At 47.8% G+C, this 12,186-nt stretch overlaps 1 protein-coding gene across 5 annotated transcripts in view; it reads left to right on the forward strand.

The window, feature by feature from the left end:
* LOC110487800 (chromatin remodeler ATRX) overlaps positions 1-12,186 on the forward strand; it is a 104,289-nt gene that overhangs the window by 70,325 nt on the left and 21,778 nt on the right. For all 5 annotated transcript variants that reach the window (XM_090198938.1, XM_090198940.1, XM_090198941.1 and 2 more), the window contains 7 exons: positions 419-536; positions 1,721-1,851; positions 3,708-3,802; positions 6,780-6,916; positions 7,254-7,401; positions 7,570-7,670; positions 8,134-8,242. In XM_090198938.1, coding sequence (XP_090055064.1) covers positions 419-536; positions 1,721-1,851; positions 3,708-3,802; positions 6,780-6,916; positions 7,254-7,401; positions 7,570-7,670; positions 8,134-8,242 — 839 coding nt within the window. The remainder of the gene's footprint in view (positions 1-418; positions 537-1,720; positions 1,852-3,707; positions 3,803-6,779; positions 6,917-7,253; positions 7,402-7,569; positions 7,671-8,133; positions 8,243-12,186) is intronic.

The following is a 12,186-nucleotide window of genomic DNA, read 5'->3' on the forward strand; positions in this document are numbered from 1 at the left end:
CTTGGGATTTTGGAAATCAGTCCCTTAATCTACTTGCCCAGAGTCAGATGAACTTGTGGATACCACTTTACCACGTAAATCTCCGTTTTGGATGAGACAGACTTTATGACTTAATTGTCCTCCACTTTGTATACTGTTTTGACACTAGAATAAGTATTTCTGACTGATATCGACAACCTCAGGCTGTTTCCAATGACAGGCTGTTTCCAATGACAGGCTGTTTCCAATGACAGGCTGTTTCCAATGACAGACTGTTTCCAATGACAGGCTGTTTCAAATGACAGACTGTTTTTTTATTGTCTCTCTTTGACTGTGTCCCTCCCTTCTCAGAGAAGAGACTACCGTGTGTTTACTGGTCTCTGCTCTCTCTCCAGAGAAGAGACTACCGTGTGTTTACTGGTCTCTGCTCTCTCTCCAGAGAAGAGACTACTCTGCCCTGACCAAGTTCCTGCCTCCTAAACATGAGTACGTTGTGTCCGTCAGAGTCACGCCCATCCAGTGTACTCTATACCGACACTACCTGGAGCACTTAACAGGTACACACTAACCCCTATCCCATCTAGTGTACTCTATACCGACACTACCTGGAGCACTTAACAGGTACACACTAACCCCTATCCCATCTAGTGTACTCTATACCGACACTACCTGGAGCACTTAACAGGTACACACTAACCCCTATCCCATCTAGTGTACTCTATACCGACACTACCTGGAGCACTTAACAGGTACACATTAGGGCCTGGGGTAGCCCTGCTATTGGGGGTGGGGGCCCGGGGTAGCCCTGCTATTGGGGGTGGGGGCCCGGGGTAGCCCTGCTATTAGGGGGGGTGGGGGCCCGGGGTAGCCCTGCTATTAGGGGGGGTGGGGGCCCGGGGTAGCCCTGCTATTGGGGGTGGGGGCCCGGGGTAGCCCTGCTATTGGGGGCGGGGCCCCGGGGTAGCCCTGCTATTAGGGGGGGTGGGGGCCCGGGGTAGCACTGCTAATATGGGGGGTGGGGGCCCGGGGTAGCCCTGCTATTGGGGGTGGGGGCCCGGGGTAGCCCTGCTATTGGGGGTGGGGGCCCAGGGTAGCCCTGCTATTAGGGGGGGTGGGGGCCCGGGGTAGCCCTGCTATTGGGGGTGGGGACCCGGGGTAGCCCTGCTATTAGAGGGGGTGGGGGCCCGGGGTAGCCCTGCTATTAGGGGGGGTGGGGGCCCGGGGTAGCCCTGCTATCAGGGGGGTGGGGGCCCGGGGTAGCCCTGCTATCAGGGGGGTGGGGGCCCGGGGTAGCCCTGCTATTAGGGGGGGTGGGGGCCCGGGGTAGCCCTGCTATTAGGGGGGGTGGGGGCCCGGGGTAGCCCTGCTATCAGGGGGGTGGGGGCCTGGGGTAGCCCTGCTATAGGAGGGGGAGGCTGGACTACATAAATGGCTCTGAGCCTCTCATGCTAATGCTACTTTCTGTCCCTAAATTATATACAAAATAAATATTAATATTTATTCATAAAAACTAGCAACTGAACTGAATTTCAAGTAAAAATCTAAAAACCGAATAGAAAAGGAACAGAAAATCCCAAAACAACCGTGATTATAGCAATATATTTGTTCCGTCTCTCTGATTGTTCTGGTGTTATGAGTGTGAGGGAGTGGTACCTTATTCAGCTACATCTGTGGTGGGTATGAAATACATAATTCTCCCTCTCTCACGCACCTCTCTGTCTCGCTCTGTCTCTGTGGGCAGGTGCGGGGAACGTGGTGGAGGGGGGTCGGGGCCGAGCCGGGACCAAACTGTTCCAGGACTTCCAGATGCTCAGCAGAATCTGGACCCATCCCTGGTGCCTGCAGCTGGACTACATCAGCAAGGAAAACAAGGTACACACACTTTTCCTGTATTTCCCCTCGCCCGGCTGTCTGTCTCTCCCCTCGCCCGGCTGTCTGTCTGTCTCCCTCCTCGCCCGGCTGTCTGTCTGTCTCCCTCCTCGCCCGGCTGTCTGTCTGTCTCCCTCCTCGCCCGGCTCTCTGTCTGTCTCCCTCCTCGCCCGGCTGTCTGTCTGTCTCCCCCCTCGCCCGGCTGTCTGTCTGTCTCCCCCCTCGCCCGGCTGTCTGTCTGCCTCCCCCCCTCGCCTGGCTGTCTGTCTGTCTCTCCCCCCTCGCCCGGCTGTCTGTCTCCTCCCCCTCGCCCGGCTGTCTGTCTGTCTCTCCCCCCTCGCCCGGCTGTCTGTCTGTCTCTCCCCCCTCGCCCGGCTGTCTGTCTCTCCCCCCTCGCCCGGCTGTCTGTCTGTCTCTACCCCCTCGCCCGGCTGTCTGTCTGTGTCTCTCTCCCCTCGCCCGGCTGCCTGCCTGTCTATCCCCCCTCGCCCGGCTGCCTGCCTGTCTCTCTCTCTCCCCTCGCCCGGCTGCCTGTCTGTCTCTCTCTCTCCCCTCGCCCGGCTGCCTGTCTGTCTCTCTCTCTCCCCTCGCCCGGCTGCCTGTCTGTCTCTCTCTCCCCTCGCCCGGCTGCCTGTCTGTCTCTCTCTCCCCTCGCCCGGCTGCCTGTCTGTCTCTCTCTCCCCTCGCCCGGCTGCCTGTCTGTCTCTCTATCCCCTCGCCCGGCTGCCTGTCTGTCTCTCTCCCCCCTCGCCCTGCTGCCTGCCTGTCTCTTCCCCCTCGCCCGGCTGCCTGCCTGTCTCTCTCCCCCCTCGCCCGGCTGCCTGTCTGTCTCTCTCTCTCTCTCCCCTCGCCCGGCTGCCTGTCTGTCTCTCTCTCCCCTCGCCCGGCTGCCTGTCTGTCTCTCTCTCCCCTCGCCCGGCTGCCTGTCTGTCTCTCTCTCCCCTCGCCCGGCTGCCTGTCTGTCTCTCTCTCCCCTCGCCCGGCTGCCTGTCTGTCTCTCTCTCCCCTCGCCCGGCTGCCTGTCTGTCTCTCTCTCCCCTCGCCCGGCTGCCTGTCTGTCTCTCTCTCCCCTCGCCCGGCTGCCTGTCTGTCTCTCTCTCCCCTCGCCCGGCTGCCTGTCTGTCTCTCTATCCCCTCGCCCGGCTGCCTGTCTGTCTCTCTCTCCCCCCTCGCCCTGCTGCCTGCCTGTCTCTTCCCCCTCGCCCGGCTGCCTGCCTGTCTCTCTCCCCCCTCGCCCGGCTGCCTGTCTGTCTCTCTCTCTCTCCCCTAGCCCGGCTGCCTGTCTGTCTCTCTCTCCCCTCGCCCGGCTGCCTGTCTGTCTCTCTCTCCCCTCGCCCGGCTGCCTGTCTGTCTCTCTCTCCCCTCGCCCGGCTGCCTGTCTGTCTCTCTCTCCCCTCGCCCGGCTGCCTGTCTGTCTCTCTCTCCCCTCGCCCGGCTGCCTGTCTGTCTCTCTCTCCCCTCGCCCGGCTGCCTGTCTGTCTCTCTCTCCCCTCGCCCGGCTGCCTGTCTGTCTCTCTTTCCCCTCGCCCGGCTGCCTGTCTGTCTCTCTCTCCCCTCGCCCGGCTGCCTGTCTGTCTCTCTCTCTCCTCGCCCGGCTGTCTGTTTGAACATTTTGGGCCTGCTTGTAGCTTTGAGGTCTTTGTACTTGTCTTGGAAAATAATCTAAGAAGAAACTCTTTATTATCCCATGTTCCCGCTCTTAGTTGACTCTGTCTCAGGGGTCTGACATCAGGGCTTCTGACGGTGTCTCAGGGCTTCTGACGGTGTCTCAGGGCTTCTGACGGTGTCTCAGGGCTTCTGACGGTGTCTCAGGGGTTCTGACGGTGTCTCAGGGGTTCTGACTGTGTCTTGTGTTTTAGGGGTACTTTGACGAGGACAGCATGGACGAGTTCATCGCCTCGGAGACCGAGGAGTCTTCCATGAGCATGACCTCTGAAGACGAGAAACAGAAAAAGTAACCACATATTATTTACAGGGATGTGAACTCGTCACTTTTCTGCGTAATTCACCATCCTGTAATTCACCATCCTGTAATTCACCATCCTGTAATTCACCATCCTGTAATTCACCATCCTGTAATTCACCATCCTGTATTTCACCATCCTGTATTTCACCATCCTGTAATTCACCATCCTGTAGATCCACGAAAGAAAAAAAACATCCCAACACATCTACTATATCAGTGGTGTCAGATGTATTCCCAACACATCTACTATATCAGAGTGGTGTCAGATGTATTCCCAACACGTGTACTATATCAGAGTGGTGTCAGATGTATTCCCAACACATCTACTATATCAGAGTGATGTCAATGTATTCCCAACACATCTACTATATCAGAGAGATGTCAGATGTATTCCCAACACATCTACTATATCAGAGTGGTGTCAGATGTATTCCCAACACATCTACTATATCAGAGTGATGTCAGATGTATTCCCAACACATCTACTATATCAGAGTGGTGTCAGATGTATTCCCAACACATCTACTATATCAGAGTGGTGTCAGATGTATTCCCAACACATCTACTATATCAGAGTGGTGTCAGATATAATCCCAACACATCTACTATATCAGAGTGGTGTCAGATGTATTCCCAACACATCTACTATATAAGAGTGGTGTCAGATGTATTCCCAACACATCTACTATATCAGAGTGGTGTCAGATATAATCCCAACACATCTACTATATCAGAGTGATGTCAGATATATTCCCAACACATCTACTATATCAGAGTGGTGTCAGATGTATTCCCAACACATCTACTATATCAGAGTGGTGTCAGATGTATTCCCAACACGTGTACTATATCAGAGTGGTGTCAGATATAATCCCAACACATCTACTATATAAGAGTGGTGTCAGATGTATTCCCAACACATCTACTATATCAGAGTGGTGTCAGATATAATCCCAACACATCTACTATATCAGAGTGATGTCAGATATATTCCCAACACATCTACTATATCAGAGTGGTGTCAGATGTATTCCCAACACATCTACTATATCAGAGTGGTGTCAGATATAATCCCAACACATCTACTATATCAGAGTGGTGTCAGATGTATTCCCAACACATCTACTATATAAGAGTGGTGTCAGATGTATTCCCAACACATCTACTATATCAGAGTGGTGTCAGATATAATCCCAACACATCTACTATATCAGAGTGATGTCAGATATATTCCCAACACATCTACTATATCAGAGTGGTGTCAGATGTATTCCCAACACATCTACTATATCAGAGTGGTGTCAGATGTATTCCCAACACGTGTACTATATCAGAGTGGTGTCAGATATAATCCCAACACATCTACTATATCAGAGTGGTGTCAGATATAATCCCAACACATCTACTATATCAGAGTGGTGTCAGATATAATCCCAACACATCTACTATATCAGAGAGATGTCAGATGTATTCCCAACACATCTACTATATCAGAGTGATGTCAGATGTATTCCCAACACATCTACTATATCAGAGTGGTGTCAGATGTATTCCCAACACATCTACTATATCAGAGTGATGTCAGATGTATTCCCAACACGTGTACTATATCAGAGTGGTGTCAGATATAATCCCAACACGTGTACTATATCAGAGTGGTGTCAGATATAATCCCAACACATCTACTATATCAGTGATGTCAGATGTATTCCCAACACATCTACTATGTCAGAGTGATGTCAGATGTATTCCCAACACGTGTACTATATCAGAGTGGTGTCAGATATAATCCCAACACATCTACTATATCAGAGAGATGTCAGATATAATCCCAACACATCTACTATATCAGAGTGGTGTCAGATATAATCCCAACACATCTACTATATCAGAGTTATGTCAGATATAATCCCAACACATCTACTATATCAGAGAGATGTCAGATGTATTCCCAACACATCTACTATATCAGAGTGGTGTCAGATGTATTCCCAACACATCTACTATATCAGAGTGATGTCAGATATAATCCCAACACATCTACTATATCAGAGTGATGTCAGATGTATTCCCAACACATCTACTATATCAGAGTGATGTCAGATATAATCCCAACACATCTACTATATCAGAGTGATGTCAGATGTATTCCCAACACATCTACTATATCAGAGTGATGTCAGATGTATTCCCAACACATCTACTATATCAGAGTGGTGTCAGATGTATTCCCAACACATCTACTATATAAGAGTGGTGTCAGATGTATTCCTGTAATGTACAACCTGACTGTCTTATCATACTGTAATGTACAACCTGACTGTCTTATCATACTGTAGTATACAACCTTGTACTGCTGACTGTCTTATCATACTGTAATATACAACCTTGTACTGCTGACTGTCTTATCATACTGTAATGTACAACCTGACTGTCTTATCGTACTGTAATGTACAACCTGACTGTCTTATCATACTGTAATATACAACCTTGTACTGCTGACTGTCTTATCATACTGTAATGTACAACCTGACTGTCTTATCGTACTGTAGTATACAACCGGACTGTCTTATCATACTGTAATATACAACCTTGTACTGCTGACTGTCTTATCATACTGTAATGTACAACCTGACTGTCTTATCATACTGTAATGTACAGCCTGACTGTCTTATCGTACTGTAGTATACAACCGGACTGTCTTATCATACTGTAATATACAACCTGACTGTCTTATCGTACTGTAATGTACAACCTGACTGTCTTATCATACTGTAATGTACAGCCTGACTGTCTTATCGTACTGTAGTATACAACCGGACTGTCTTATCATACTGTAATATACAACCTGACTGTCTTATCGTACTGTAGTGTACAACCTGACTGTCTTATCATACTGTAATGTACAACCTGACTGTCTTATCATACTGTAGTATACAACCTTGCTCTGCTCTCCCCCCTGTAGGAAGAAGAAGCGAGGGAAGGCCAGGAAGAAGGACAGTGACTCAGACAGTGATGCTCTCGAGGTGATAAAGGAGTGGAACACCAGCTCCCGAGGGGGAGACCCTTCCAGCCGCAACCGGGCGGAGCCAGAGGAGGAAGGTATAGAAATACAATTATATAGAGCCTGTAGATGGTTACCTCACTAGAAATGTGATGTTATGGTGTCAGGAAGGGAGTGTTGAAGTAAGGTTTGCTCTGTTAGAACAAAGAGTATGAAATAATTATTATTCCACTTTGACAAAGTATTTTGTGTAGATTGTTGACAACAACAAAAAACAGACAATTAAATCCATTTTAATCCCACTTTGTAACACAATACAATGTGAATAAATCTAAGGGGTCTGAATACTTTTGAAAGGCACTGTACATAACATGAACCATCTGAGCTCACTGCTCCAGCTCTGACCTCTAACCCTCGCCCTCTGCTCTCCCCCAGTGCGGCCAGCTTCCAGCCCTGGCACCAGGAGTCCTGACTGGCACAAGGAGTTTGTTACGGAGGCCGACTCTGAGATCCTGGAGCATTCTGGGAAGATGGTGCTGCTGTTTGAGATCCTCCGTATGGCCGAGGAGGTGGAGGACAAAGTGTAAGGAGCCGAGCTCTGGAGACATGGAACACATTGTGCTGAATTGATCAATGCTAAGTGCTTGAATGAAATGCTTGAAAATTGCTCGGTGGGACTGTTTCCCTGTTTTAAATGTCCTGTTAACATGACAGTCCAGTGATGTTGACGCGTCTTCTGTCCCCTCATCAGTCTGGTGTTCAGTCAGTCTCTGATCTCTCTGGACCTGATTGAAGACTTCCTGGAGCTGTCTGGCCGAGCCAAAGAGGAGGAGAAACAGTCTCCCTACAAAGGTACTATACTGCCCTGACCTCTACCCCCTGACCTCTGACCTCTACCACCCTAACCTCTATTACCTCTCTCTCTGTATTGTGATGTTGCAGACTTGGTTCTGCCTCCTTCTCATTGAGTATTGAAGACTGACTTGGTACTGCAGGTTGCCATTAGCTACTAAATTATGCTTGTAACTTATTGTTTGATATCAATTCATTTCGTTATAGTGCAGGATCCTGTTTTCTGCTAACAGTAGTACCTGCAGCACTGTGGTCATCCTTACACTTAATGGCTTCAACGAGGGGCTTCACTCCTGGCCCAGAGTCTAGTGATGTGTTTTGAAACTAGGCCTGTTGAAGGATTGGTTTGGGAGAAGGCTTGCCTATTGACTACCTAAACTGAAGCTGACAGGAAAGGTCAAACTGTATGATGACTGTAGTCTCTGAAAACTGTTGTCTGATGACACTGTGTTTACCTGTGCAGGTGAGGGGAAGTGGTTCCGGAACATAGACTACTACCGCTTGGACGGCTCCACCAACGCCCTGAACCGGAAGAAGTGGGCAGAAGAGTTCAATGACACCAGCAACGTCCGGTAAACTACACCCGGCTCGCCACTAAATGGCACCCGGCTCGCCACTAAACGGCACCCGGCTCGCCACTAAACGGCACCCGGCTCGCCACCAAACGGCACCCGGCTCGCCACCAAACGGCACCCGGCTCGCCACCAAACGGCACCCGGCTCGCCACCAAACGGCACCCGGCTCGCCACCAAACGGCACCCGGCTCGCCACTAAACATCAAATCAAATGTATTTATAAAGCCCTTCTTACATCAGCTGATGTCACAAAGTGCTGTACAGAAACCCAGCCTAAAACCCCAAACAGCAAGCAATGCAGGTGTAGAAGCATGGTGGCTAGGAAAAAGGCCAAAACCTAGGGAGGAACCAGGCTATGTGGGGTGGCCAGTCCTCTTCTGGCTGTGCCGGGTGGAGATTATAACAGAACATGGCCAAGATGTTCAAATGTTCATAGGTGACCAGCAGGGTCAAATAATAATTATCACAGTAGTTGTCGAGGGTGCAGCAAGTCAGCAGCTCAGGAGTAAATGTCTGTTGGCTTTTCATAGCCGAGCATTCAGAGTATCTCTACCGCTCCTGCTGTCTCTAGAGAGTTGAAAACAGCAGGTCTGGGACAGGAAGCACATCCGGTGAACAGGTCAGGGTTCCATAGCCGCAGGCAGAACAGTTGAAACTGGAGCAGCAGCACGTCCAGGTGGACTGGGGACAGCAAGGAGTCATCATGCCAGGTAGTCCTGAGGCATGGTCCTAGGGCTCAGGTCCTCCGAGAGGGGAGGGACAGAGACAGGGAGAATACTTACCCTCCCACCTGGCCAACATCCAGATTGCAGAACACCAAATTCAAATACAGAAATACTCATTATAAAAATTCAGAAAACAAAACATATTTAACATAGGTTTAAAGATGAACTTCTTGTGACTCCAACCACGGTGTCAGATTTTAAAAAATGCTTTACGGCAAAAGCATACCTTGCGATTATTTGAGAACATAGCCCAGCAGACAAATCATTACAAACAGTAACCAGCCAAGTAGAAGAGTTACAGAACTCAGAAATAGAGAGAAAATGAATCCCTTTGATGATCTTCATATGGTTGCACTCAGAAGACATTAATTTACTCAATAACTGTTCCTTTTGTTCGATAGTTAGTCTCTTTCTAGCCAAAAACCTCAGTTTTGTTTGTGTTTTCTTCAGTAATCCACAGGCTCAAATGTAGTCAGACGAAAAAAATCCAAATTGTATCCGTAAAGTTCATTAAAAACATGTCAAACGATGTTTATATTCAATCATCAGGTTGTTTTTAGCCTAAATTATCTATAATATTTCAACCGGACAATAACGTCGTCAATATAAAGGGTAAACAAAGGCACTCTCTCGGTCGCGCGCATGACAAAGCTCTGACACGTAAGGGTCCACTCATTCAGACTGGTCTTACTCCCTCATTTATCAGAATACGAGCCTGAAACAATTTCTAAAGACTTGACATCTAGTGGAAGGCATAGGAACTGCAAATGTAGTCCTAAATCAATGGATACTGTAATGGCATTGAATAGAAAACTACAAAACCAAAAAATAAACTACTTCCTGAATGGATTTTTCTCAGGTTTTCGCCTGCCAAATCAGTTCTGTTATACTCAGACACTATTGTAACAGTTTTGGAAACTTTAGTGTTTTCTATCCAAATTTACCAGTTATATGCATGCATATTATATCATACAGTGCCTTGCGACCTTTTGCCACATTTCAGGTTTCAAACATAAAGATATAAAACTGTATTTTTTTGTGAAGAATCAACAAGTGGGACACAATCATGAAGTGGAACGACATTTATTGGATATTTCAAACTTTTTTAACAAATCAAAAACTGAAAAATTGGGCGTGCAAAATTATTCAGCCCCTTTACTTTCAGTGCAGCAAACTCTCTCCAGAAGTTCAGTGAGGATCTCTGAATGATCCAATGTTGACCTAAATGACTAATGATGATAAATACAATCCACCTGTGTGTAATCAAGTCTCCGTATAAATGCACCTGCACTGTGATAGTCTCAGAGGTCCCTTAAAAGCGCAGAGAGCATCATGAAGAACAAGGAACACACCAGGCAGGTCCGAGATACTGTTGTGAAGAAGTTTAAAGCCGGATTTGGATACAAAAAGATTTCCCAAGCTTTAAACATCCCAAGGAGCACTGTGCAAGCGATAATATTGAAATGGAAGGAGTATCAGACCACTGCAAATCTACCAAGACCTGGCCGTCCCTCTAAACTTTCAGCTCATACAAGGAGAAGACTGATCAGAGATGCAGCCAAGAGGCCCATGATCACTCTGGATGAACTGCAGAGATCTACAGCTGAGGTGGGAGACTCTGTCCATAGGACAACAATCAGTCGTATATTGCACAAATCTGGCCTTTATGGAAGAGTGGCAAGAAGAAAGACATTTCTTAAAGATATCCATAAAAAGTGTTGTTTAAAGTTTGCCACAAGCCACCTGGAGACACACCAAACATGTGGAAGAAGGTGCTCTGGTCAGATGAAACCAAAATTGAACTTTTTGGCAACAATGCAAAACGTTATGTTTGGCGTAAAAGCAACACAGCTGAACACACCATCCCCACTGTCAAACATGGTGGTGGCAGCATCATGGTTTGGGCCTGCTTTTCTTCAGCAGGGACAGGGAAGATGGTTAAAATTGATGGGAAGATGGATGGAGCCAAATACAGGACCATTCTGGAAGAAAACCTGATGGAGTCTGCAAAAGACCTGAGACTGGGACGGAGATTTGTCTTCCAACAAGACAATGATCCAAAACATAAAGCAAAATCTACAATGGAATGGTTCAAAAATAAACATATCCAGGTGTTAGAATGGCCAGGTCAAAGTCCAGACCTGAATCCAATCGAGAATCTGTGGAAAGAAGTGATAACTGCTGTTCACAAATGCTCTCCATCCAACCTCACTGAGCTCGAGCTGTTTTGCAAGGAGGAATGGGAAAAAATTTCAGTCTCTCGATGTGCAAAACTGATAGAGACATACCCCAAGTGACTTACAGCTGTAATCGTAGCAAAAGGTGGCGCTACAAAGTATTAACTTAAGGGGGCTGAATAATTTTGCACGCCCAATTTTTCAGTTTTTGATTTGTTAAAAAGTTTGAAATATCCAATAAATGTCGTTCCACTTCATGATTGTGTCCCACTTGTTGTTGATTCTTCACAAAAAAATACAGTTTTATATCTTTATGTTTGAAGCCTAAAATGTGGCAAAAGGTCGCAAAGTTCAAGGGGGCCAAATACTTTCGCAAGGCACTGTATCTTCTGGGCCCGAGTAGCAGGTCATTTAATTTGGGCATGCTTTTCATCCAAAATTCCGAATGCTGCCCCCTACCCTAGAGAGGTTAAATTCACACAGGACACCTGATAAGACAGGATAATTACATCAGATGTAACAGACTGACCCTAGCCCCCCGACACAGACTATTGCAGCATAGATTCGGGGGGTCAGGGGACACTGTGGCCCCGTCCAAAGATACCCCTGGAAAGTGCCAACCATGTTGGCTCCGAAAGCCTTTTGGAGTGGGTCTGTGGACTTTTCCATGTGAATATTAATATTCTAATTTTTGGTGATTTTATCTGCCATGTGAGGAGCAAACGCTCCCCCCCTAAATGTGAGGAGAAAACGCCTCCCCCCTAAATGGGGGTGACCAGAGACAATTTCTGAATTACCATCACATCTTTATAGGGACGTTAGAAGCTGAAGCTATGTTGTTGACCTCTGACTGTTTCATCCTAACATCACTGGTGCTGACGTGGATAACAGTATTTTACCTTTATTTAACTAGGCAAGTCAGTTAAGAACAAATTCTTATTTTCAATGACGGCCTAGGGACAGTGGGTTAACGGCCTGTTCAGGGGCAGAACGACAGATTTGTACCTTGTCAGCACAGGGATTTGAACTTGCAACCTTC

Source organism: Oncorhynchus mykiss, chromosome 14, assembly GCF_057628025.1.
Source record: "Oncorhynchus mykiss isolate SJ-2025 chromosome 14, ASM5762802v1, whole genome shotgun sequence".
Taxonomy (NCBI): Eukaryota; Metazoa; Chordata; class Actinopteri; order Salmoniformes; family Salmonidae; genus Oncorhynchus; species Oncorhynchus mykiss.